At 40.9% G+C, this 25,707-nt stretch overlaps 1 protein-coding gene across 9 annotated transcripts in view; it reads left to right on the top strand.

Moving 5' to 3' along the window:
* The window catches only part of EXD2 (exonuclease 3'-5' domain containing 2), an 80,234-nt gene extending 56,150 nt beyond the window's left edge, over positions 1-24,084 (top strand). For 6 of the 9 annotated variants that reach the window (XM_017651635.3, XM_017651639.3, XM_017651632.3 and 3 more), the window contains 7 exons: positions 1,782-2,038; positions 4,528-4,654; positions 9,272-9,603; positions 10,594-10,700; positions 10,938-11,073; positions 12,106-12,462; positions 14,178-24,084. In XM_017651635.3, coding sequence (XP_017507124.1) covers positions 1,782-2,038; positions 4,528-4,654; positions 9,272-9,603; positions 10,594-10,700; positions 10,938-11,073; positions 12,106-12,462; positions 14,178-14,394 — 1,533 coding nt within the window. In that variant the 3' untranslated portion in view covers positions 14,395-24,084. The remainder of the gene's footprint in view (positions 1-1,781; positions 2,039-4,527; positions 4,655-9,271; positions 9,604-10,593; positions 10,701-10,937; positions 11,074-12,105; positions 12,463-14,177) is intronic. The other 3 variants (XR_005056866.2, XM_073242223.1, XM_017651637.3) reach the window with 3 other exon arrangements.
* Positions 24,085-25,707: the final 1,623 nt, after the last annotated feature.

Below are 25,707 nucleotides of genomic sequence, written 5' to 3'. Positions count from 1 at the left end.
ATCTAGTTATTTACTTAATGTATTTTAGACCATGGGACTTGACTGAAAAGATATACAAAGATCCAGACTTAGAAATTTGCAGTGAGTATTATGTCAAAGTAGCAGTGTGAAGTATTAGTAGTAGAAATTTGTAGCTTTTTCTTGGAGAGAGCTGGTACTACGGGTTGGGGGGGAATCACTAATAAAAAAGACAACTTGGCCACACCTAAATGAATTGTCATAGAACAGGGCACGTTTCTTGTAGGTCTTTTGGACCTTGGCTAAACCCCATGAAGTAGACACATTAGAGATCAAACTGGCATGCATTCACTTGAGGATAAGGAAATAGTCTTCGTTGACAAAGCTAAGAGAAATCCGAAGGCTTTTGAACCATGGCTGTACTCACTACTGTAGTAGAAGCCAAGGGTAAAGGCCCTCCTGAGTTTTGTTTTTAACAGCAAATCCTTGTGAGCTTGACCGTTTCCTCTCTCTGATTTTGGTCACCTCAACTATGAAATATTCCTCCTCTGATTACCAGTGACACTTGGTCTGAACCACTCCTTTGGCATTTACCATTTGATTTCTGAGGGTGTGAGCTCGTGTGTATTGTACTCTACTATAAGGCTGCATTCCTTCAGGCAGGTTCCATCTCTTATCCAACTTTATATCCACAGTGGCCCTTGACACAGAGCCTAGCACAGAGCATGTGGTGAGAGAGCCCCCTGCCTAGAGCAGGGCTGCGCACTGTTATCGTTTGGTGCAGGTGAGCCTGTGCTGTGAGGGGCTGTCCTGCATATTGTAGGATGTTTACCAGCATTCTGGCCACTGCCTATGTGCACCCCGTCCCCCAAGTTGTGGCAACCAGAAGTTTCTCCAGACATTGCCCAGTGTCCCGGGGCAGGACAAGGGGGAGGCAAAATCAGTCCTGGTTGAGAGCTACTAGAAATTGGGACATTTAGTTCCTAGTCCTGACATTGCCATTATCTCTCCATGTTTAGGTAAACTGCTTCACCTGTAGGGCTTGAATTTCCTGTCCTGAGCAACAAGGATTGAAATTTTGTACTTAACCTGGGTTCTGTGGACAGCTTTGGGAAGCTTTAATTAATGCAACTTTGTATGGAAATTTTTCTAGGAATAATTCCCTAAGCTTTCAGCATTTTTGTCCAATTATCTATTTCCTCAAGAAAATTAAAACTAGATTCGTTAATATATAAAGTTATTTTCATGTCTTAAGATACAATGGTCCTAACTTTTGTAATGAACATTTCTGACTACAAAATGCTGAGACAACTCTTTGTGTTACAGGATTTTTTATATTGGCAGGTACCACATATTTGTAGTACTTTATTTTCTACTTTTTAAAAATTGGATCTTGAAGCAGCAATAATATGGTAAATAAATCGAGTTACTAGCATGTATTTTAGACAGTCTGGATAATGAAAAGAGTATGTTTATCATTTGCATTCTGCTTCTTAGCCTTTTTTTCCCTTAGCCTTTTAAAACCAGTGTGTTTCACATGACTGACAGTGTGTGTCCCAGTGCTGCTCCGTATCAGCCAGTCACTATTTATGGACTGCTCATATTTCAGGCATATATTTGGGCCCTACTAACCTTTATTTTAGGCTGCTGGTTTCCAAGTCCATTGCACTTGTTATCATAGGCCCATTCTTAGATTTAAACCTAAGTCGGTCAGTTGCGCCCTTTGGGAAGGTAAGGATGTGCTGCTGAGACTTTTTTGCCACAGTTTCATGTACTTGGTGCTGTGCTAGGGTATGAACTGGTACCATTTTCCTCTGTTGCAGGTGAATTTGAAAGGCAAAGCCAGTCCTCTGTCACTCCTTCAAATGGCCTCCCCAAGTGGCTTCTGTGTCTTGGTTCGCTTGCCCAAGATGATCTGTGGAGGAAAACCACTACCAAAAACGTTGTTGGACATTTTGGCAGATGGCACTATTTTAAAAGTTGGGGTTGGATGTTCAGAAGATGCCAGCAAGCTCCTGCAGGATTATGGCCTCATTGTTAAGGGGTGCCTGGACCTCCGATACCTAGCTGTGAGGCAGAGGTATGGTTTGTGTGAGTACTGGGATTCCCTTAGCTGCAGGGCAAATATTTTAGCAAGATTTGTGGGTTACTGAGAATAATGAAGCATCTAAAATTCTTTAGAAGTCTAGAGGCTTCTCAGATGTATATTGAATTTGTAAGAAAATATTCCAACCTCTGAAAAAACTTTATTTACCTAGAATTGGTCTTTTTAGATGAAACATTAATAAGGTGTCTCTACAAGCTACAGGTTATAAACTGATGTCCCCACTAGCCAGATTAGGGCTGCATGTGTTTTTGCTTTTTCCCCCATATGATATTTGTGGGAAATTTTAGTTTAAGTCCAGAATATTTAATGTAAAATTCTGTATCTGGCTTCTCTTGAAAAATGTGAAGATTTGACAATAGTAGGTCAATAGTTCTAGATGGCAATAGTTGGCTGGGTAGGGGCTGTCCACTTTAGGTGAGCATGCTCTCTGCAATTTGTCAGAGTGCCCACCTTTGTAACTCAGACTTAGCCTGATGAGCATTTGAGTTTTCAAATCCTGCTTTCAGCCAAAAGTGATGGTAGACCTAATCCTTTACTAGGAGGAAAAGAGATTTCCCTTGCCCTTGGAAATATGTTGCTATGGAAATTCTGTTCTAACATCTTTTTAGGGAGTTACAATTACCTTCTCATGTATGCATACAGTTCCTCGTTTTAATAATGTGGACTAAACAGACTCTTTTCCTGCCTCAAATGACATTAAGAGTTTGGAGGATTTGATAAAGAGAAGGCCTAAAACCTATGTTTATCATAATTTTTTGGTATAAGATGAAATTGTATTTTAGCTTAGAAGCTTGGCTTATATAAATAAAACTCTTAGAAGTAAAGCATAAATTTTTTTCCTGAGTAATACATTAAAATCGTTACTGTAAAAAATTTAAACTATGTAAAAGTATTTGGAGTATAATAGCAAAAGCCACCTTCCATGAGGTCCTCCTCCCTTGGCGCCACACCCCCAGAGGTGCCCGCTGCTGCTCTCTGACATTAGAGTCAGTGTGTATAGTGGCTAAGAGTAGACTTTGGAGCAGACTGTGTATCTGCTCCTCAGTCCAAACATCTGTGCATAGAAAAAGTCTGGAGGGGGCCATAACTTACTATTAAGAATAAATACTCCTGAGGAGTGGAAGTGTGGGGTAGATGGCTTTTTTTTTCACCCATTGTACTTCTCTACTATCTGAATTTTTAATAATCATTCATTACTTTTATAATGTCTAATAAAACAAAAGAAGTTTTATGTCTCCCTCAATCCTTAATTTCCATTAATTGAGCCAAATTTATTTTACCTATATATGTCTAGACTTTTTATTTACTTCTTAGTCAGTGCTGCTTTGTGGGGTGATGAAATCCCTCAATTTACTGCTTGTTTTGTAAGGAAAGATTTCCTTTTTCTTCATCATTATGATAATTTCATTTCCTACAGTACCGGAGGTGATCCTGCATGTTATAACACCCACATGAACTTCTACGTCTAAGCTTCCTGCTGTAAAACTTCTAGTCTCTTACTTGGTAACCAGGAAGTCAGCTCCACTTTTGTAGATCGATGTGTTAATTTCACATTTATCTTTTGTTTGGAATCTTCAGTCCTTGGACAAATTAATTTTATTTTTTGCCACCCTGCAGCTATTTTAATCAGAAAGTATTTGAAGAGCAGAACGGTTATTATTTGGCTTTACTGTACCTTCATCTGCTTAATAAAAACTCTTATCATTTTTTAAAATATCAAAAAAAAAAACACTACCCGATTCAAATATAGAAAATCATAAAGAAGATATCTCATCACTCTAAATCCCACACCCAGATATAATGTTACTAACATTTGGTTAACTCTTTCACACATACACTCTTATTATGTAGTATATACACTAACATAAATGGACTGTAAAGTGTTTTCTTTTGCACTCTCTTTTTACTTAACTAATATGTCATGGACATCTTTTCATTCAATTGAGATCCATTCTTATTTTTAAAATTCTTATTTTAACAGCTGTATGGAATTTAATCACATGGATATTTAACCAGTCTTCTATTGATGACCACTTAGATTATTTCCAGTTCTTTGCTACTCTAACTAGTGCTGCAGTGAAGATTGTTTTATGTATATTTGTCCTTAGGATAAATTCCTAGAAGTGGGATTACTGAATCAGATAATTTTCATGTTCAGAATTTGGATAGCTATTTATTGTTAAACTGTTTTTCATAAAGTTTGTAAAAATGTACAGTTCACAAAATTTAGACTCAGATTCGAGTGTTTGATTCATGTTCCACCAATATTAGATATTTAAAAAAATTTTTGCAAATGTATTTTTAAATTGTATATTTTACGATTTTAATTGTAATTTTAAAAATTTAAATTGTAATTTTATTTGCTATCTAATGAGATTATTGACCATTTAAATGTAGTTTTTGATTTGCCTATTCTTGTCCTTTGCTAATTTTTGATACATGATTTTATTTATTTCTTATAGAAAGAATTTGCTCTGTAATGGGCTTAGCCTGAAATCACTCTCTGAGACTATTTTGAACTTTCCCCTTGACAAGTCCCTTCTACTTCGGTGCAGCAACTGGAATGCCGAGAACCTTACTGAGGACCAGGTACTTCTAATCAAAGTAGCTAAAGAACGGAATTGTCATTGCCTGTGAAGTATGATTGTTTTTTAAATTCTAATCCTCACATATGATATAAGTATTGGTCAGACATGCCTTAAAATAGACTTATTGTCTAATGATACCCAAGATAACTGGGCTATAACAAGTAAATGCTGCTTAAATAAAAGGATAAGACTCTCTATTCTGTTTTACCTTTTTGAGCATTTACTATATACCAGGCATTTCAGAAAATGTAATTTTCTTACTATGAATGCAAATGCATAATTTAAAAAACCAGTGTTGTGAGGCATTATAAGAAATAGTATTTCTCTGCCTTCCCTCTCCTATTCCTTATTGCTCTTCCCTCTTCTCAAAAGTGACCAATTTCATTTATTTCAGAAAACACCGTTATATATTTAAATTACATGCATATATGACTTTCTTATTTTACATCTTATCTTCTGACGTCTTTCTGTGGAAGACATGATTTAGTACTCTTGTAATTCTTCTATCCCCAGGCAAATACTTACTCAATCCTTCCAATATAGGTAAATCATCATTTTTACAGATTAATATCTACTACTTATATTGATATTATTTATAGCTAAGCTGCATAGTAAACTGTACATAAGGTTTTTTCTTATCCAACTTTTTGTTTTCCTAGGAGTAATAATAGTATCTGTGTTTGCTTGGTTTTCTATATACCTATTAACTGTTTCAACCCTAGATTCTAACAGAACTGTACATCTCCTCTGGCTGGTTCAGACACATCAGGTCACTTTTTGTTTCATTTTCTCTTGAAGCCATCACTTCTAAGTATTTCTGTCATCCTGCTCCTTTCAGGAATGATTGCATTCCAGACCTGCTGGCCAACTCCTGCTTGGAAGTTGTACTTACTCTCAGCTTGGGCATTTCCTTCACCTTTCTTCTATAGTAGATATTCTATCTTCTAATTCCATGTCTTTTTCTTTTCTTGTCTTGGCAGAGTACATTCATAATAGCTTCCCAAAGGGAGCATAGGAAGTTATAAGTTATAACAACTGTATATCTCTATTAACTGATAGTTTGGCTGAGTATATTTTACAGTGAAAATAATTTTCCCTCTGAATTTTGAAGGCAAAAATCCTTGTCTTGTAGCTTCCAGTATTGATGTTAAGTGCTTGTTTTTCTTTCTAGAAAATTTTCTCTTTATTTTTAGTTTTTAAAATTATGATGACATCCATTAGTGTGCACCATTTTTCATTGTAGTGTTGGAATTTAGTGGACCGTTTCAATCTGGAAGCTCATGTCTTTCAGTTCAGGGAATTCTTCTCATAATATTTTGTTGAAAATGTCCCTCCCTTTTGTTTCTGGAATTCGTGATTTCATTGATGCCTGAAAAATATTTTCTCTCTGCTTTTCTATCCCTGTATTTTTTGGTTTTACCTTCTGAGAAATATCTCAAATTTTTCTTTCAGTATTTCTATTGAATTTTTTATTATTCCTATCATAATTTTAAGTTACAAGAGCTCTTTGGTCTTCTCTGAATATTCACTTTAAAAATAACCTTCCATTTTTGTCTTAATGGATATAATATCTTCTATTAGCATGTTAAAGATTTCTGAAGTTTTCTTCTGCTTCCTGCACTGCCTCTTTTTCCACTGAGTCAGTAACTATAGTCAAATGTCAGTAAGTATAAGTCTTTTCTCTTTGGCTACTCAGTTTCTCCAGCAGTAAATCTTCTGGTCTTCTGCCCAAGAGGTATAAGCATCACAGCCTATATTCTGGTAGCTGAGTGGCAGAAAGGTGCTGGTAGTCTCACCATTCAGTATGTAGACTTTCTCATAATCCCTCTTTTTTCAGGTGACTCTTGGCCTCCACCCTCTGACATATTTGGTTATTACTAGATACAGATCCTCTATGATTGGGCCATTATATGGCTTATATTTTACTCTTTTTGGGGTTAGAGAAGGTGATTCCCTAGCCCTGAGGTGTAAGGGAGGAGATCTGGAGTTCTAACTGTTCTTTGTGGAGACTTTCATCTTCTCCTCCTGTTTTCACCCCTACGTGTACAATTGCTTTCACAGATAAGGGTTGTGAATGCTTCCCATTCCTTCTACTTTGTAATTTTCTGTGGCTCAAATTAATTTGATTTTTGGATTTTTGGCTTAACACCCCTTGTAAGCCTTGGTTTCATCCCTCTCTTACTTTCCACATTGGTTACTACTTCTTGTTCATCTTGCCAAAATGTTAGTGGAAAGATTTAGCAATATTTAGTACCTTAAGGTTAATGTTATCTTGTGAGAAAGTTCTGGGAGTCAGATTATTCAAATTTGTTTTCTGCAGACCTTTCTGATTCCCTGGGACCCTGAGTAAAGTACTTCTTTGTGCCTTGGTTCCTTTCTTTCTTTTTTAAAAACCGTTTTATTGAGATACAACTTACATGCAATAAAATTCAACCACTTAAAGTATACAAATCAACTGACATTAATATGTTTACAGAGTTATGCAAGTATCACTACAATCTGATTTTAGAACATTGTATCACCTCAAAAAGAAACTCTATACCCATTAGCAGTCACTTCCCATCCCATCCCTGACTCCCACCTCCCTGCACCAACCCTAGCACTAGTTAACCACTAATCTACTTTCTGTTTCTATAGCTTTGTCTAATTTAGACATTTTATTTTATATAAGTGGAATCATACAACATGTGGTCCTTTGTGATTGGCTTCTTACCATGTTTTTGTGGTTCATTCATGTTGTAGCATTTATTGGTACTTCATTTTTTTTATATTGCTAAATATTCCATTATATGGATATACCACACTTTGCATATCCATTCATCAGTTGGTGGACATTTGGGTTGCTTCCATGTTTTTGGCTGTTATGAAAAATGCCACTGTGCATATCTGTGCATAAGTTTTTATGGATATATGTTTTCATTTCTCTTGAGCACTGGGAGTGGATTTGCTGGGTCTTATGGTAACTTTATGCTTAACTGAGGAACTGCCAGGCTGTTTTATTTTATATTTCTGCACAATTTTATATTTCTACCAGCAATGTATGAAGGTTCCAGTTTCCCATATCTTTACCAACACTTGTTATTGTCTATCTTTTTTATTAGAGCCATCCTTTCAGGTATGAAATTGTATCTCATTGTGGTTTCAATTTACATTTCCCTAGTGAATAATGATGCCGAGCATCTTTTCATGTGCTTATTGTCTATATATATATATATATATTATATATATATATTATATATATATATATATATTTTCTTTTGGAGAAATCTCTATTCAAATCTTTTACTCATATTTTAATTGAGTTGTTTGTTTGTCTTTATATTGTTAAGTTTGAAGAGTTATTATAAATTCTGGAGACTAGTCCTATATCAGATATATGATTTATAAATATTTTCTCCCATTCTGCAAATTGTCTTTTCACTTACTTGATGGGGTTGTTTGAAGCACAAAAGTCTTTAATTTTGATGTGATCCAGCTATTCATTTTTTCTTTTATCACCTATGCTTTTGGTGTCATATTTAAGAAATCATTGTCTAACCAAAGGTCATCAACATTTACTCCTTTGTCTTCCTCTAAGAGTCTTCTGTTTTAACTCTTACATTTAGGTTTGTGATCCATTTTGAGTTAATTTCTATGTGTGATATGAGGTAGGGGTCCAAATTAATTCTTTTGCATGTGAATATCCACTTGTCCCAGCACCATTTGTTGAAAGTGCCTTGGTTTCCTTATTGTTTGAGAACAATTTGTTAAAAAGCACTCTGAACTCTTCACGTTCAAGCACACTCTTCCTGCTGATGGATGTGTAGATAGTTGGATGTAGTGGGAAATTTTATCCAAACTTGTTCTCTTCTAAGAGGGTGCAATATTCTTACTAATAGACTATTTAACTATTTACCATGCTTGGTAATATTAAAAGTGAATTAAAGGAATTTCAAAGTTCTGCCTTTTGTTGGGAAAAGCTATTAATTATAGTCATGACTGCTTTTATTTATGACCAGCTTGCCTGTCACCAGTTGCTTGGGAGAATGACTTACCACTATTAAATAAATTCTGGAAAATGGGCCCTTGTGACTTTTGATTTCAGGCCTGTGTTTGAAACCCATTTGTCTTCCTTGTTTTCAACATCTTATTAATATGTATGGTAGGTTATTTCTCATTGAAAGTCACAAAGGCCTCGTAATGAATCTTGGTTTCTGGTGTCCTAGATCATGACCACCCCCAGGTGAATTTCATGTGTCAGACTTGTGGGCACTACCCTATCCTGAACTTGAGAAAAAAATCTGTCTGGCAGGTTTGGTAGCAGATAGAAAGAAATTTCACTGATTTATATAGATTAGGGTTTTTTGAGCATTTAAAATAAGTCATTATTTCAGCTATTTTAGTTAAAAAATATAGATAGGAAACATGAGCATTCATTATACTATTCAATTTACTTTTGTATAGTTTAAAACTTTTTGAAATAAAACATTTTTGAGAAGTACATGGTGCCTAGATTTTTGTACATCTAGAATTTGTACATCTTAAATCCTAAAAGTTGTCTGTATTTTGTGGTTGACTTTGAAGTTGCTCTCCCAGGTTTGTCTTCCCGATTCCACTGATTTCTGACTTCTCTCTTCAGGTAATTTATGCTGCCAGGGATGCCCAGATTTCAGTGGCTCTCTTTCTCCATCTTCTTGGATACCCTTTCTCTAGGAATTCAGCTCTAGAAGAAAAAAATGACTGTGTTGGCTGGAGAAAAGTCCTGGAGAAATGCCAGGATGTGGTAGACATCCCATTCCGAAGCAAAGGAATTAGCAGACTGGGGGAAGAGGTTAATGGGGAAGCGACAGACTCTCAGCAGAAGCCAAGAAGTAAGAAGTCTAATATTGATGGAATGATGCCAGGCAACCACCAAGGGAGAGACCCTAGAAAACATAAAAGAAAGCCCCTAGGGGTGGGCTATTCTGCCAGGTAACCAAGTTGTTCACTGTCTAAGAGAGTCAGAGGCCCAGCCTCCAGCAAAAGGCACGATACCTCACGTTGAGTCTCAGGAGAAGGTTGTGTTATAAGGTAGCAGAGGGGCTCCAGGGGTTAATTTTATTTTTCCTTTCTTTCAAGGACAGTTGGGGCTATCCTTTTGATTTATTTGTGTATTTTTCTCCTTTTGTCTTCCTTTTATTTTTTTTATTTTTGGACAGCTGGGGTGGAAGTGAAGAGTTTATCCTACCTTTGTCACCTACCCTGATGTGACTTTGGACCTGTAACTTCTCTAATTATAAATGAGGGTATAATTAATATTCTCTTCTTGCATCAGGACAGCTGTGAAAATGAGTAAAATGAAGTGCCTCATACTTGTCAGAGAAACTGTCATCTGATTTCTTGTTCACTTGGTATCTGATTACTTAGAATGGTATCGAGCTCTAAGCCAGTGTTATTCTCTAACCTGTGGGAATTTTTCTGTACAACTTATGCCTCTATTAGAGAAAGATGACTAATAAGTACTTTGGAGTGGAAGTTTGGTCCCTGTAGCAAAGTGCCTTTAGGAATTGATGATTATCGAAGCAAGTATTGCATATGAGCCAGAAATAAATCCTGTGGCCTTCATTACTTTAGCTTAAAATTCTTTAATTTTAATTTACTTTGTTTAATCCACTGATTATAGGGCAGCTTTCTTGGTGCTCTGTTCCCGTTTGCTTTCACAACAGAACTGTGTAAATACAACCCAACTCACTCTCTAATGTCCCAATCCATAAAAATATAAACTAGAAGTCTGAACAAATTCATTTTAGTTCCTAGCCCAATGCAGATGGAGAAATAAATGAAATTTTTTGTCCTGTTTGTTTTTTCCCTTAAATGTAGTATTTGATCCTAGTGTGGAGAATAGCTTGGGTCACTCTGCAGACAACATGGGGAAGAAACTGTTAGCTTTCGGTTTTGGACTGAATTCTCCCTTCCTTGCAGAAAATCACCCCTCTATGATAACTGCTTTCTCCATGCTCCTGATGGACAGCCCCTCTGCACTTGTGACCGAAGGAAAGCTCAGTGGTACCTGGACAAAGGCATTGGAGGTTTGAGATTCCACTGTCATATTTTAAGTCTATTTAGGTGAATGTGGGTACTGGCAGGGGTGGGAAGTGAGGAGGGAGAGGGATGGATAGAAGAAGGCAGAGAGACCTTGAGACAAGTGAGACTTGAGACAAAATCCAGGAAAAGTGACATTTGCCAGGACACAGCTGAGAACAGTTAAGGTTGTGCTTCTTCCCTGGGGGAGAGGTGGACAAACAGTAACACTGCTTTTCTCTAAGAGCTGGTGAGTGAAGAGCCTTTTGTGGTCAGGCTACAGTTTGAACCTGCAGGAAGACCTGACTCCCCAGGAGACTACTACTTGATGGTTAAGGAGAACCTGTGTGTAGTGTGTGGCAAGAAAGACTCCTATATTCGGTGAGTGTGGGGATGGGCCACCCCGATTGCTGTTCATGGAAATTGCTTTTGCAGCCACATGCAGAGCCCTCAGGGGCCTTGATTGAATCTGCCCACTTTGGCTATGAGACTCATCCCTAGAGGTCATCCTCCTTTTCCCAAGAGCTTTGACACTCTGCCTGGCCTTGCTATTGTGGCCCCTAGCCCTCCTGAGCCCAGAGAAGTTTCTGGAATGTTACACTCTTCTCAGTAAGTTTGCCATGAAGTTTTCCTTTTTGCACATGAAGGACCAGAGACCAGTTCCCTCAGAAGCTCTCTTTCCCTCTATGTCCTTATGACCCTCCCTTGAGTGGTTTCCAACTTTCGAAGCCTTGATAGGGCTCATGGAGTATTCAGGTGACCTGAGGGCACGCTCTGGGCTGGAAAAACTATTCCACATCAGGGTCCACATGCAATAAAGTGAAGCTGCCTGCTGGGCCCCCGAGCTAGACACTTGGGTTTTTTCCCTGAGGAGCAACTCACTTTCCTCCTTTCTGCCCTTGCAAAGTGAGACAAATAGTTGTTGCTGAGAGTTTTTCCTGAGATTTTTAATTCTCCTCAGAAAATAATGGTGGACCTTGATAAACTAGGGAAATAATCCAAGTAAGGGATTCCTCAGATGAAGGAAATTAGCTTTCTTAGGTCACCAGGCTTCCAAAATTTCAGGAGTAGAGGTTACATCCTGCGTGAATTGAGAGAGTTGTTTTCTAGATATTAAAGGCCATGAGATGTTTTTTTCAACTCTCTGATACCTTTCCTTCTGGGAGCTCAGCCTTCTCAAAGGTTGTTATTAGCTCCTCCCTGCCCCTGGCCCTGATAGCAGATGGCTTACTTCCAGGGGAGAGGAGCCCAGGGCACAGGTCGGGAGGTGGGCCGAGATGGAGTAGGTAGTATCTTGTTGGGCTGCAGTGCCCAAGCTGTCAGTCCAGATCAGAACCCTGGCAGCCTCCTGTGGGCTCCCTGTGTGTTCTGTGTCATATGCTAATGAGCACGGCCCCGCATGGGCTTGTTCAGGAAGAATGTGATTCCACATGAGTACCGGAAGCACTTCCCCATTGAGATGAAAGACCACAACTCCCACGATGTGCTGCTGCTCTGCACCTCCTGCCATGCCATCTCCAACTACTACGACAACCATTTGAAGCAGCAGCTGGCCAAGGAGTTCCAGGCCCCCATTGGCTCTGAGGAGGGCTTGCGCCTGCTGGAAGATCCTGAGCGCCGGCAGGTTCGCTCTGGGGCCAGGGCTCTGCTCAGTGCAGAGAGCCTACCTGCTCATCGAAAGGAGGAGCTGCTGCAAGCACTCAGAGAGTTTTATAATACAGACACGGTCACGGATGAGATGCTTCAAGAGGCTGCCAGCCTGGAGACCAGGTACAACTTACAGTTCTGGTCAGAGAAGGGACTGAGAATAACCCAGTGACACGAATGCTGACTCCTTAATGAGAATGCTTGCTAGAGATGGGGCATTAGCCATTTAGGTGCAGTGCATAGCCTGATGCTTGTCCTATTAAGTTTTTAATGGGGGTTGGGGTAGAACAATCTATTTGAGAATTTCCTTTCCATAGGAGACTTGCCTTCTATCCTTGACTCTTTAAGGTTATATACGTGTGTCCAGTCATATTCATGATTAGCAGGAGTGTTCAAATGCAGGAATGTTCACAGAACCCAAGAATGGACTAACAGTTATCAAAGGGAAAGGGACTGGGGAGGATGGGTGGGAAGGGAGGGACAAGGGGGGGAAAGGGGCATTACGATTAGCAGACATAATGTAGGGGGGGCACGGGGAGGGCTGTACAACACAGAGAAGACAAGTAGTGATTCTATAGCATCTTACTATGCTGATGGACAGTGACTGTAATGGGGTATGTGGTAGGGACTTGATGATGGGGGGAGTCTAGTAACCATAATGTTGCTCATGTAATTGTAGATTAATGATACAAAAAGAAAAAAAAAAGAAAAAATATAGTATTGAATTTTATCCTTGTAACTATTCTGTGTGGTTGTAGAATAAACGTTATTTTCCAAGTTTTATATTATAGAGCCTGAGTTGAAAGCTAAGTATTTTGCCATGGTCGTATTAGAAATAATGAGACTGGCTACTTTAACCAATTCCAAGATATATTTACTAAAACTGCTAAGCTTCCCCTTTCAGCCACAGACCTTGCTAACAAGTTCATCTTGCTAATTTGGATAGAAAGACACTGGACTTGGATGTCTAGAACAGAAGAGAACAACTGTTTGAAGAAAGATAGGCAAGTTAGTGGGATGCTTGTGAGCTAAATAATAAAATGTCTGCAGATACCCAGAGGGCACCAACACTACTAGGCTGGCAGGATCTTGGGAGGGAAGTTGGAGAATGGGCTGTGGTTGCAAGATGGGGAGCTGAGTCTACAGGGCAGGGAGTTTTCCTTGAGAAAGGTAGTCCTTCTTCACAGAAAGTGAAAGCCAGGTTCGCTTGGTATCAGAGCAGTTTTTAAGGCCTCTCTACTTAGTTGGGAGGGAGGCAGGGATTCATCTTCCTGTCAAACAGTACCCGCTGTACAGCTGAGCAACCATGGTAGCATTTCATTGTGACTGAAACATGTCCCATGGATGTGGTTGGGCATTATTCCTGTAAGAAAGAAGGTACCAAAGAAATGTACCACCTTGCATTTTATATTCAGGTATTATTACACTGTTAGGACAAACTGGAACATGTGGGTTGATTTAACAGCCTCATGTAAGTAGAGTGTTGTTCAGGATGAATAACTTGAAAGAAGGTGAGCTGGTAGCTGAGTAACCATGGAGTAAATAAAAGACCAACATTCCTCACCCATTATCATCAAGACAGTAGGGCTTCTGTAGTGGGGACTGAGCATGATGCAGTGGCCCCCAAGTATAGCTCAGAATCCCCAAATGCCTTCTATTTGTGTTGTGTGCAGTATGTCCAAATTATTTTTTTTAAGCAGCTATGAGAAAGAGGGTATTTTAAAAATATTAGGAGTCTAGTGACCTCCCCAAAATCCCCTTGGCCTACAGTATTTGAAGCATCTGAGAGATTGTCCTGCACTCATTTCCCTCAGTACAAGTACTTTGTGTCTTGGCAGGATTTCCAATGAAAATTACATTCCTCATGGGCTGAAGGTGGTGCAGCGCCACAGCCAGGGCGGGCTGTGCTCCCTCATGCAGCTGGAGAGCCGCTGGCGTCAGCACTTCCTGGACTCCATGCAGCCCAGGTACCTGCCCCAGCAGTGGTCAGTGGACCACAACCATCAGAAGCTGCTCCGGAAGTATGGTGAAGACCTTCCCATCCAGCTGTCATGATAACTGCTTCCCTCCCAGGTTAGGACAGCTGGGAAGCTGAGCCAGGGTTGAAAAGTAGCCCTTTCCTGTGTTAATACATCTTTACTTGTCACAGCCTAGCGATACAACTCAGAATACTAACCCCTGCTGGTCTCACGGTGCTTCTGGTGGTGCAGGCTGTCGTTTTCAGGGGAGCTGATGGCTGAATTTTAATGGGGCACAGTAAGAAATCTTTTTTTCCTCCCTCTTATTTTTGTGGACAAGGGGGACCTTGGCCTCTGTTTTACTCTCCGTCCTCTGTTTTCCTGTGCAGACGGCAAATGAAGGCTTCTTCCTCAAGTGGTTTGTCCAGACTCTCAGGTTTTTAATAGATTTCTTCCTTGTCCAGTATATTGGTGTATCTCAAACAGGGGCAGCCAAGGATTTCAGTCCTGTCAGGTTTAGAGGGGAGAATAAGTTTTTCCAGAGGTTGGAGAGGTGAACAAGGGGTCAGATTGATTTTCCCAGTTCAGCCTCACCTATTCTTTGACTTAGTGCTCTCCTACCATTCACCTGGCTGGGATTCATCCCACCTGGGTCCCTTGAGTTTATTTCACAGACTTGAGAACGCCCTCCCTTTACATGTCCAGGACCAAAGCAGCAACTTCCTGCCGAATGCTTCCACCCAAACGCCGGAGGGAACCTTTTTCTGGAAATAGACCCGTTCAGCTGGGTTGGGCCGAGAGAAGCACAAGCCCCATCTCCAAGGAACATTGATAGTGTACTCAGCTTTCCCTTTCATGTTGTTTGTTGTCTGCTTGTTGCAGTCCTCTTGCCCAGGGCTGCAAGGTTTTTAGCTCAGTCGCTTTCTGAGAGCAAGATTATTTTCTCTCAGAATCAGTATTGGGACTCCTCAGGGTGCTGTGTTCCATCCGACTGGCAATACTGGCCTCTTTTAAACACTTCTCTGCTGGAGTCATTTGGTCAGGTTGCAATGAGTGGATTTCTCCATATCCTCTCATGCCTGGGACACTGATTAGTTAATATGTTTAGAAGCCCCAAATGGTGGTGTTACATCTTTCAAAATGTGAGGCCACCACTTTGAGCACAAAATCAACTTATTAATGATTAGTATTTTTTCTAAAATTAGGAAAACTTTTTACTATACAAGATCTTAACAAGCTTAAAAAATGATTTTTTTAACAATTTTTTTTTTTTGTCCAGAATTCAACATGAGCTCTGTTTTGAAATTTTGCCCAAGTTGGTGATGGTTGCTCTAACACTGATAAATAAAACTACTTCTAAGCACAAAGCTCACTGATTGTAAATATAAACTTTTTTATTCATAACTTTATATAATTGGTAAACATTCTTACGGGAGGAGACGTTTATCCTACAGGTCCCTGTGAGTGGCAGTACCTTGATATGTGTGCCTGAATGTACAGCTTTTGCCCATCAGTAGTGCCTGCAAGTGAATGTGCCCAGCCGCAGTTTGACCCTCTGCCCCTCCATTCCCACTTGTCCTCAAACAGGCAGCTGTGGCATCTAAACTAGAAATCCTTAAAAATGAAGAGTAGCAGCCCCTTTGGGGATCGTGTGTTCAGTGCAGTAGGTTATTAGGGGCATGTGCCTCAGTGGCTGTGCTGTGTGGAGCCCAGGGATGAAGAGCCGTGGAGACGGATATGTGCATCGTGTAGTCAGGCTTGCCACAAGGGGGCACTCATAGATTTTGTTTTATATTCATTCTTGATAAATAAGGGGCTTTTTATACTGGTTCCCAAGCATATCTCATGACTTGTATTTCAAAACTGGGGTCATTTTGATAGCTTTGCAAGAAAAACATCTTCCTGGGAAATAGGGAGGAGGGCTGTTTCGTCCTCTTTCCCTGTGATCCTCATACTAAGAGATGACGAGGTCACTTAGGTGCAGTGCTTGCTGTGGAAGAAGGAGTGGGTTCTCCAGCAGAGCTTCCTGAAAAGCCCAGTAACAGAGCCAGCAGCCACGGGAGAGGAAGAAGCTTGACTGGCACATGAGATGTCTCATCCTTTTCAGAAGAGTTACTGTGTAGATTTGAGTCTCTGCTCTCGGAGTCAGCGTGGGACTTCAGCAGCCTTTCCCTAAGCCTGACAGTTATTATCTGAAATGAGATGTTTTAGGGTAGACATTTTATAAAATAAATATTTATTGTTTTTATTTTCAATAAAAAAGTAGTATGTGCTTATTAGAGATGAGTTTAATGAAAGAATAAACATCATCCATCTTCCCTCCATCTAGAACCGAGCTAACTTTTGCTGGCATGTTTATGAATTTCATTATTTAAAAATGTATACTATGTGTATAATATTTAAAATTGAGAGTCATGTGTATATGCAGCATGGTATCCTATTTTTTTCCCTCATTTAACATGGTACCACAAGTAATTAATTCCCTGTGTCTAAATCTTTGAAAGTGGATTTCTTGTGGCTTTGCCTTACTTTTGTTATCCATTCTCACACTGTGGAAAATTTTAGTTGTTTCAGATGCTTTTTTAATATCCACGATGCTGTGATAAATTTTCTTGTGTTCTCAGTCTTTAATGTGTACCTTTGATAATTTCATTGGGATAGAATCCTAGAAACTGGATTATGAGGAGGGGACACCCATTGCTGGAGTGAGTACAAATTGCTCCCAAGGGGGTGTTTCTCTCTGACCGATTAGCTTGTGTCCCAGCGATTTGCCGAGCTTTCATGTATGAGTAGCAGTGAGAGGACAGGGTCAGAGCAGAGGCCTCTCTGGATGTGCCCTGACCATTATGTTTATAGGCTCAGAGTCTTTTCTCTGCTTCCCTTCTGTCTCTCATCCTTTACTGTCTCAACTTACCAGTCAGTTTTTTGAAACACTGCTTATTTTAAAATATAAATATAAAATAAGAGCTACAGACAGGGTTTTTTTCTGAGAGATAAGCAGTTAGTGATTTGCCATCCTAATGTGCACAGAGCACAATATTCAGGAATTTGTTGCCTTTTAAGAGTGCAGCCATAAGTTACTTATTCTTATCCATGCCCTGGATAGAGATCAGTTGACAAAAATGTGTTGTGTTGAAATAAAGCCATTTTAATCCGCCATTGTAGACTCTTAGGAGCCCAGCAGGCAGAAAGAGCTTTTGTTCAGCTTCCTATTCTGCCTGTTAGTTTGGGGCCCTAACATTTGACTATGACTTAAATTCCTAGTTTGCCTTGCCCCTATGAGTTTCTCAATCATTCATTTATCCTTGCTGCCTTTTTTTTTTCTTCAGTGTGTCTCATCCTCAAGGAAGATAGCACTTTTTACTTTTAAAGGAGATAGTTTCTCAGTTTGCTAGTTTACAAATTATGACATTTTTTAAAAGGATTCTTCTTTCTGATCTTTCGTTTTTTCTGTTGTTTAGATGGTCATTTTTAGAGTACTTAATTCCTCAATACAGTAAGAATCAGTTTTTCTTGGTGAGATAAGCTAAGAGAGGGTGTAAGAATGATTCTTGTTATGATTAACTTTCGAGTAACATTAAAATAATATATAACCCCGAAAATACTTTTGGAATTCAGCTGGACTTCTCAGCTACTCACCAAGTTGTTACCTCCTGCTGGAGCCTAAAACCTCTGCCTGTCCCTAGTCCTGGAGCAGTTTTGCATTAGGTGATAGAGCAGGGGTGACGTGCACCCAAATAGCCCACTTGTTCAAAAGCATCTCTCCCACTAGGAGTCCTCCCTCCCTTTGCTTGAGGCACCTAGGCCCCTGCTTTATGCCAACGTGTTATTTGGGAACGAGGGCAGTACATTAGACCATTGCTTCCTTCTAACCAGCTCTGTCTATGGCCAACTCTTGTTGGAGATCCCTAGGCACTGTGGGTAACTGGACCAGTCAGTAATCATTTGGGGAATAATCAAGAACTGACTTCCTTCGCATAGGAAAAGGGAATGTCAGAGAACCAGGTTCATGCAGCCTGAGTTGTGCCCTGTGCTGCAGCCTGGGTTGTGCCCTGTGCTAATACGGCACGCACTGCTTTACAAGGTCATTCTCTGCTCTCAATGAATGGAGGTCATCTCATACCCTCCAGACCGAACTCAGAACATGTGTCCTCCTTTCAGCTTCCTTATTAGTTGTTAATTCTTGAATTTCTATTTTGCTAAATGAGTAGCCTGTTGTCTTTCTGCCAGTATAAGTTTCAAAAGCTGCTGAGTTTAGAGTCAGCATTATTGTAAGCAAGAAGTGTGGTCAGGAATATTTCTGACTTGGAGAGGCTACTTATATTGTTCTCCTGCTTTCTAAAGATATCCCTTTTCAGGCTTCAGCATGCTGGGGCAGAACTGGGATTCTAACTACTCTGGCTATCAGGGTATCTATTAAGTTCTGGATGAGAATCAGAAATTTGAGCTTAGTAAGCTAATAGGACTGAAAAGAAATGGAAATTGAGACATGGGTAGTTTTAAAAGAGGTATGTGTATTTGGTTGGTGAGGTGGTGGGGGTGTTGCCCACAGACCTAACTTTGTATTTTTCTTTTTCCTGTACTCAGTTCTGGCAGGTGTTGGAGGATCAAAGTAGTGGACTGATGACCTGGGTTCTGGTTTTAAAGATGCATCAGCTGTGTATCTTGAACCAATCACTTAACATTTTTGGGCTCCTTTCTTTACAAATAAAATTAGGAATTGGAATTGAATGTGCTGAAGGGCCCTGCTAGCTGTAGCACTGTGTAGTACATCCCACCGTTTCTTTATGTGGCACTTCCCCCTGGGTGCTCGGCTTTTTTGCCCACTCTCATCCCACCCCTAGCCCTGGGAATGGAGACTGTGCATGGAAAGAAGGGGAATGAGGGAAGCAGGATGCTACACCATGTCCTCCTGGCCTCAGTGACTAGAGAGAAGCCTGCTCCTTCCATCTGGTTCTCTACTGGGGTCAAAATACTCTTCTCCCCAAAGATGTGCTGTATGTGGCCTTAAGGAACTCACATTTCTACTCAGTTCACTATTTAACAGTAAAGAAAGAAGAGAAATCTTTATCTTCAACTACATTGCTGGAACTGTAAGGTTTACTAAGAGATAAGCATAGAATGTAAATGAGGCAAGTTTGCCAAGTACTGTAGAAGGGAAGATATTGAGAAGAAAAAGAGTGACTTTCTCATTTTAAGGATAGGAGAAATTCAGGTTATACTATACAGAGAGAATTGAGTAGAATTGGGTACTTCAAAGAAAAACACTAAACCAGTAAGTTAAAAGTATTCTTCCTTTTTTTTATGTTGTCATGATTGTCTAAGAAAATTTGAGAGGTCCATAATATTAACACATTGTTACCCGACCGTGAGTCCTACGACCTGAGAACTTGCAGGGAGACTGGGAAGTCTCTGGAGCCTGCATCTCATACAACCTGGACTTGCCTTGGGGCCTTGTCCTGGTTGCCTTTGTCTGGCTACCAGTGAGACAGACGTGTACCAAATGTAAAGTTGGTATAACCTGCTAAAAGACATTTCTGTCTATATATATAAATATCCACTCCCTGTGACCTGGCAGAAAGTATATTTTCAGTCCATCCTTGTGCTTTCAGTTTTAGTCCCAAAGAGGGTGTGGTGTATTGGCTTTTCTTTGTGAAGCACAGATCTGTACCAAATATGGTCAACTTGAAGCTGTTTTCATAGTAATCACCTAGATGTAGACATGAGTGCCCTTCCCCACCCATTTTCCACCAAATTGGGGTCATTTTATCAATGTTCAAGAAAAAGTGAACAGAGCCAAAAGGGAGGCTAAAGCATGTTTCTCTGCCCTCTCCTAGATGGACCCTACCTTAGGTAATATTCTGACATCTTTTGTTAAATTCCATAGAGCCAACTAGAGCCCAGTCAGCTAGCTTAGTTTTTTAATCAAGATAAGTATGTTTGGCCCCAGGGGTTTGGTAGGCCTGAGCTGTAGCACATAGGACTTCCTCTGAACTCTTGGATACAATGAGCAGGACTAAAGTTGGCTCTGAAAAGGAACAGAAGATGACTTGGGGTTAGTTTTTCTTTTTTAAATGTTATCCAAGTGCAGAGCAGTTGGCTGCCAACCCCCTCTCAAACCATCAGCAGAGCTTGACCTTGGCCAAGATTTTGCCTCATCCTTTCGGCATTTCAACACAGCGCTGCATTTCCGCCGTGGAATGCTTAACCAGAAGCACATGCTGTAGTGATGGTTTCCAAAGAGCAAGTTTTTGCAAAAAGTCCGCATCCTGTTGGTCTTTTTCAAAACAACAGCTTTCTCTGAACCACCAACCCAATAAACCCCCAAATGGTGATTCTTTGGCTTATTCATACACAAGGGCTGGGATTATTATCATTGTTAATAATACTTTATTGAAGTGCAGTGTGAGGAACATACAGTAAAGTGTACAAATCTTAAGAGAAGAGCTTGATTGCATTTTAATAAGTAATACACCCATGTAACCATGAAGGACCATTTTTTGTTTTTTTTTATTAACTGAAACACCTATCCTGATGACGGACAGCTTGGAATTAGAAGGTTATGCATTCATCTAGCTGAGCAAAGTATCTTAAGAGAGCAAACCCAGGTCAAACTGATGAAGGTTTGGTGGTCTGCATCCAGGCAGCTTGCCCTTTTGTCACGTCTCGTCATCTTCATAACTGCAAAGCTTTAGGATGTTTGTTTTTAACAAGTTGCTTTTAAAATAGTTAATATGTGCACTTAGTACATTTTTTTAAGTGTGTAATGAAAAGGGAATCTCCTCCTCAGTCCTGTCCCTCCTTGAAGGTAACCACTCTTACTAGTAGTACTTGCGCGTTGTACAGCCTTGGTGGAGATGGGGAGAGTGTTGGTGTTGGGGGACAGGTGTTGTCTTTTAAGTCCCAGCTTTCTTCCTTGGTTGTAAACCAAGAATATGTTTCTCTGCCCTTCTCTGCATACTCTAGCTTTAGACTAGGGCATTTATGCGTAAACCTGGATCCTGTAGCCTCAGTAAGACTTACCCTGTACTGTAAAGTTCACTCTCTGTATCTGTCATCTGGCTCAAAAGTCCATGTTTCTCAAGAGTATTGGCCATGAATTGAAGCTAGATTTTTTTTTAATGTATTAGACTGGCTACTTTTTAAATGTAGATACTTGACATTTTCTATAATAAAATATTTTTTAAAAATTAATCTTTCTTTAGCAATAGCTCCTACAGCACACCTATCTTCTTAAGTTTTTTGTATTAAAGTAATGCTTAATTGCAGCTTGAAAGCAAGTGATAGGTGGATCTCTAGAGCCACCCCCACTCCTGCTCAAATCAGACATTCAAAATTTCAGAGTTACAAACATGAACCTGGATGATTATTCATCTTCACAAGCCATTCTTCTCTTTGAACACAGGATTCACTTCAAATTTATTTTGGAAAGCCAGCTTCTCTGGCAGAAAAAAATCGATTTGATTTGTACACTAAAGTTTTCAAGAATATAAATCTCACGCAGAACAGAGGACTTAAATTCAGCCTTGAATCGTATTTTATATACAACAGGGCTCAAGAGCCAATGAAGGAAGAAACTCTCATTCCCAATCCACTCAGTGGGTTAGTTTTCCCTGGCCACTTCCCCGAGCTCCCAGCCTTATTTGTACTCACTGTGACAGGTACATGAGGAGTCAAGTCTGCTCCAGACTAGAGCTTCCCAGATACACAGTCCAGGGAAAGGAATGAGGCTCTTGGTGTTTTCCAGTTCAAGTCCCAGAAGGTTTCCCTAGAGCCACTTTATCCTTGATGTCCTTTCTTGCTCTCTTCTTTGTCTTGCTGTTATCTGATCACCCAAGGCCTCTCCAGTCATCATTAAGAATATTCCCATTGATCAGAGAGTTCCCTTTGAGCATCTCTTCAGAGCATCTGTCACATTTGACCAGCATCTGCTTTCTGACAAGCTTGAAGACAGAATGAAGGAAGTCATTCAGTCTTTCCCAGTGGAAGCTGGTAGTATAAGCAACCTTTGGGACTGTGATCAATATGCTGTGAGTTTAGTGGTCTGGAAATTTCTGTTAGGGGCAGGGGGATGGGGGCTGACTCCCTGGAGCAAGGCTCTTCATGGTCTCAGCCTTGTGGTCCATGCAGGGTCCTAAAGCTGGAATGGTTCCCCAAGCCTTGGCTCCAGCCTTTTCTGGGCAAGGAAACGGAACAAGGCGAAATGCCTGGTGTGTCTTAAGTAGATGCTGTCTGCTGCAGCCAGTAAGTCCAACAGCTTGCAGGGTGAGTGACCCTTCCCAAGAGATATCTGTTGTGGCATTCCTCCTGCCTTCAGCCCCTGAAGTACTGACCCCCACCCCTGCGCTCCCGCTCCCCCTCACTGGGGCAGCTGCACTGCTGTTAGCCCTCCTCTCCCTGCTCTCTGGATGGTTTCTTTTCAGGCCTCTCTGGTTTTAGTATTTATTACACTTTTACTGGTTTTTGCTCTCTGCTTTTCTTTCCCTGAAGCTGTTTTTCCTCTTGCTGTGTATCTTTTCATCTCTTGGAGCCTGTTTGTGTCCATTCTACCAAGTGCACATCTCCATCTGCTGCTCCTTGCTGAGCTGTCATGGCTTCTCAGTTGTCCTCATGCCCCCACCTTCCCACAGCCTGCTGGGGACCGCCCTCCCCCACCTGGACTTTGCTGGCCCTGAAAAGATGGTGGACACAGGGATTGCAAATGGAGAGTGGAGGGACCTACCTTGAGCAATCCCAGCTGTGGGGCAGGGGACAGCTGTAGTCTGGGAAATGAACCCCAAATGTGGCAGCTGTTTCTGGGCAGTGTGGCTGTGCAAGAGGTAAACCAAGGGAGGAAGAATCAGAGAAATCAGGAGGGGTGGAGGGAAGTAGGAGCACAGAAGTGACGGGCTGGCACCCATCCAAGGTGTTAATCAGAAAAGGAGCAAACGAGGAAGGTCAGGCCGGACACTAGCTATCACAGGGGAAAGCTGAGGAGAAGCTGGCACTGGGGGGCAAAACCAGGGGAGGGGGACCCTGCCAGAGGTGATGCCGTTCAGCCCTGTCGGGTAGAGGCAAGCATGGGGGAGTGGGGCCAGGAGAAAAGGAAACCTTAAAGACCCTTCCTCCCCACTCATCTCTGGCCCTTTTGTTTTTTTCTTTCATGTTCCTGTCTTGATGTTATATTAGCAGCAGAAAACAAAACAAAAGGCAGTCTATCTGTGAAAGGGAATGGCAAGATATGGTGATTTTAAAGCAGAATGTACATCTCCCTTTGCTGAACTCTTAGGCCCTTTGCCCTTCTGGCTGCTGGAGCCAGCCTAACACCTTGAGTGGAGTCCCTGCACCAGCTTGACAGCCCAGCCAGAGTGCCAGAGGCAAGAGCAGCCAGCTGGAGGGCTGGGGCTGGTCCCAGGGAGGGCCTGCGCTGAGGGGTGGCTCCCAGCACGTGACGCCAGCGCCATCATGGGCTCCTCCCCGACTAGGAACTGAGCTGCAGAAAGGCCTGTGGTAGAAGAAAAAGAAAGGAAAACTCCTCTTGCTTAAAAAATGTAATGAAAGAGGTAATATGTATGGCAGAAAAATTCAAAAAGTACAAAAGAATATACAATGAAAAGTCTCCCACTCCTGTTCTCAAGGTCCCCTCTGCATGTACCAATTTCTTACACATTCTTCTAAGTTCTCCTTGTAAGGTCTGATGTAATATAGAAATTTTTGGATACTTTATCAAATGAAATATTTTAAATTGTTTGGATGTATATGTATATGCATATTGTGTGTGTGGGTATAATAAATGATAAGAAAATTGTATCTTAGTGTTTTTGCCAGTGATTCTTGCTGGGGCAGAGAATGGTTTAAGATATTAAAAAAAGTAAATAGACTCTTAAAATGAAAGGGGCTCCAAGTCCTTTTGTACCAAAACCCTTATTTTAAACATGAGATAGAGGCCCAGAAAGTGACTTTTTCAGGGTCGCTAAGCTAGCTAATGGCATTCCTGGGACTGAAACCCAGGTTCTCCTACCTCCTAATCATTCCAGTTGCCCAAGAACATACGAAATGCTCCATTTATGTTAGTGGTCTTTGTAAAGACACATGATTCCAAAATGAAAGGAAAGACAAATGATTGGATATGGATTTAGAAATTTCTTACATTGCACACAATATAGGGAAAGAAATCAGTAATTCCAGGAAAAACCTGAAGCCAGATTTCAGTTGCTAATGCACATGGGCATTAGGAGATAGAAGATGAAATTTGGTAAAGTCTATTGTCTATCTTGCTAAGTCAGGCAGAGGCTCTGAGAGGCAGCACAATGTCACCCTTCTGCTTAGAACTGCCACCCTTGGACCTACTGTCACTGGGGTGAAAGCAGAGGCAGACATTTTTTTTGTTGGGCAGAAGGGAGAAATGACAACCTGTGCATGGACATGGGCAGGGATGCTGAGGGAGAGGGGAAGATGTGCCTGGCCATGCCACCATGCAGCTCTGCCACCCTTGGCTTTGTGCACACTGATCGCTCCAACTGTTTGCATCACCTTCCAGGAGGAAACACACCAAGATTTATATGTTGACAAAATGGCAGGATAACTTTTAAAAATTCTGCTTTGACATCAGCTCCAGGCATTATGCATAATTTCAGTGTCCAAGCCAGATTGATGGGCCTTTTGATGGCTCTAGAGAGTGGCTTCAGTGAGAGGGAACATGGATGACTGTAAACACTGGCTGTAAAAGCCCTCAATTGCTTTGAAATGGTAAATGTCCAGGTAACATGGAACTGGTGTTACACGCCTCCTGCATTAACAGCTTTTTCTTCCTGTTCAATTATTTTGGCTGGTAAGGGAAAGGAAATTACACTTCAAAATATACTGGTGGATTTTTTCAGCCTCACTGAGAACTTCAAAATACATATCAATCCCAGGAACATTACCTTAATTTCTCCTTCCCAGTTTGTCAAGGAAAATGGAGGGATCAATTACATGCACTGTTAGGAGATGCAGGCCCAGGATCCTGGGTGTCTCCTCACTTTGAGTTCTCTCCGGTCTTATCATCTAACCTCTTTTTCAGTCAAATTTTGTTCCAACCCCAGGTCTAGGGATCCATGCTAATATAGCAAGTACTGAAGCCTTTCTTAAAAAATGAGTATTTGTAAGAGCCTGGGTCCAGGGCCTCGAATCAGGGCACCTGACCGAGACAGAAAAAAATGCCCATTCTCTGTCTCTTCATTCTCCACTTGAGGGACCCAGCAGTCCTTATCTCTGATGCACACAGCCTCTCTCCCATGCCTAGGTACTGGATATATGGGCAGCCACTGTCTTGCCAATGGGTTTCAGCCCAGGACAAGTTCACTATGGATTCAATGTGACCAAAGAAATGACAGTAGAACGTTCTTGAGGAAAAAGGGTTATACCCAACTTTATTTCCATGGTGGCAGGT

This window comes from Manis javanica, chromosome 8, assembly GCF_040802235.1.
Source record: "Manis javanica isolate MJ-LG chromosome 8, MJ_LKY, whole genome shotgun sequence".
NCBI classification, from domain to species: Eukaryota; Metazoa; Chordata; class Mammalia; order Pholidota; family Manidae; genus Manis; species Manis javanica.
The sequence above is the reverse complement of the archived record's forward strand: the minus strand, read 5'-3'. Positions and strand labels throughout refer to the sequence as shown.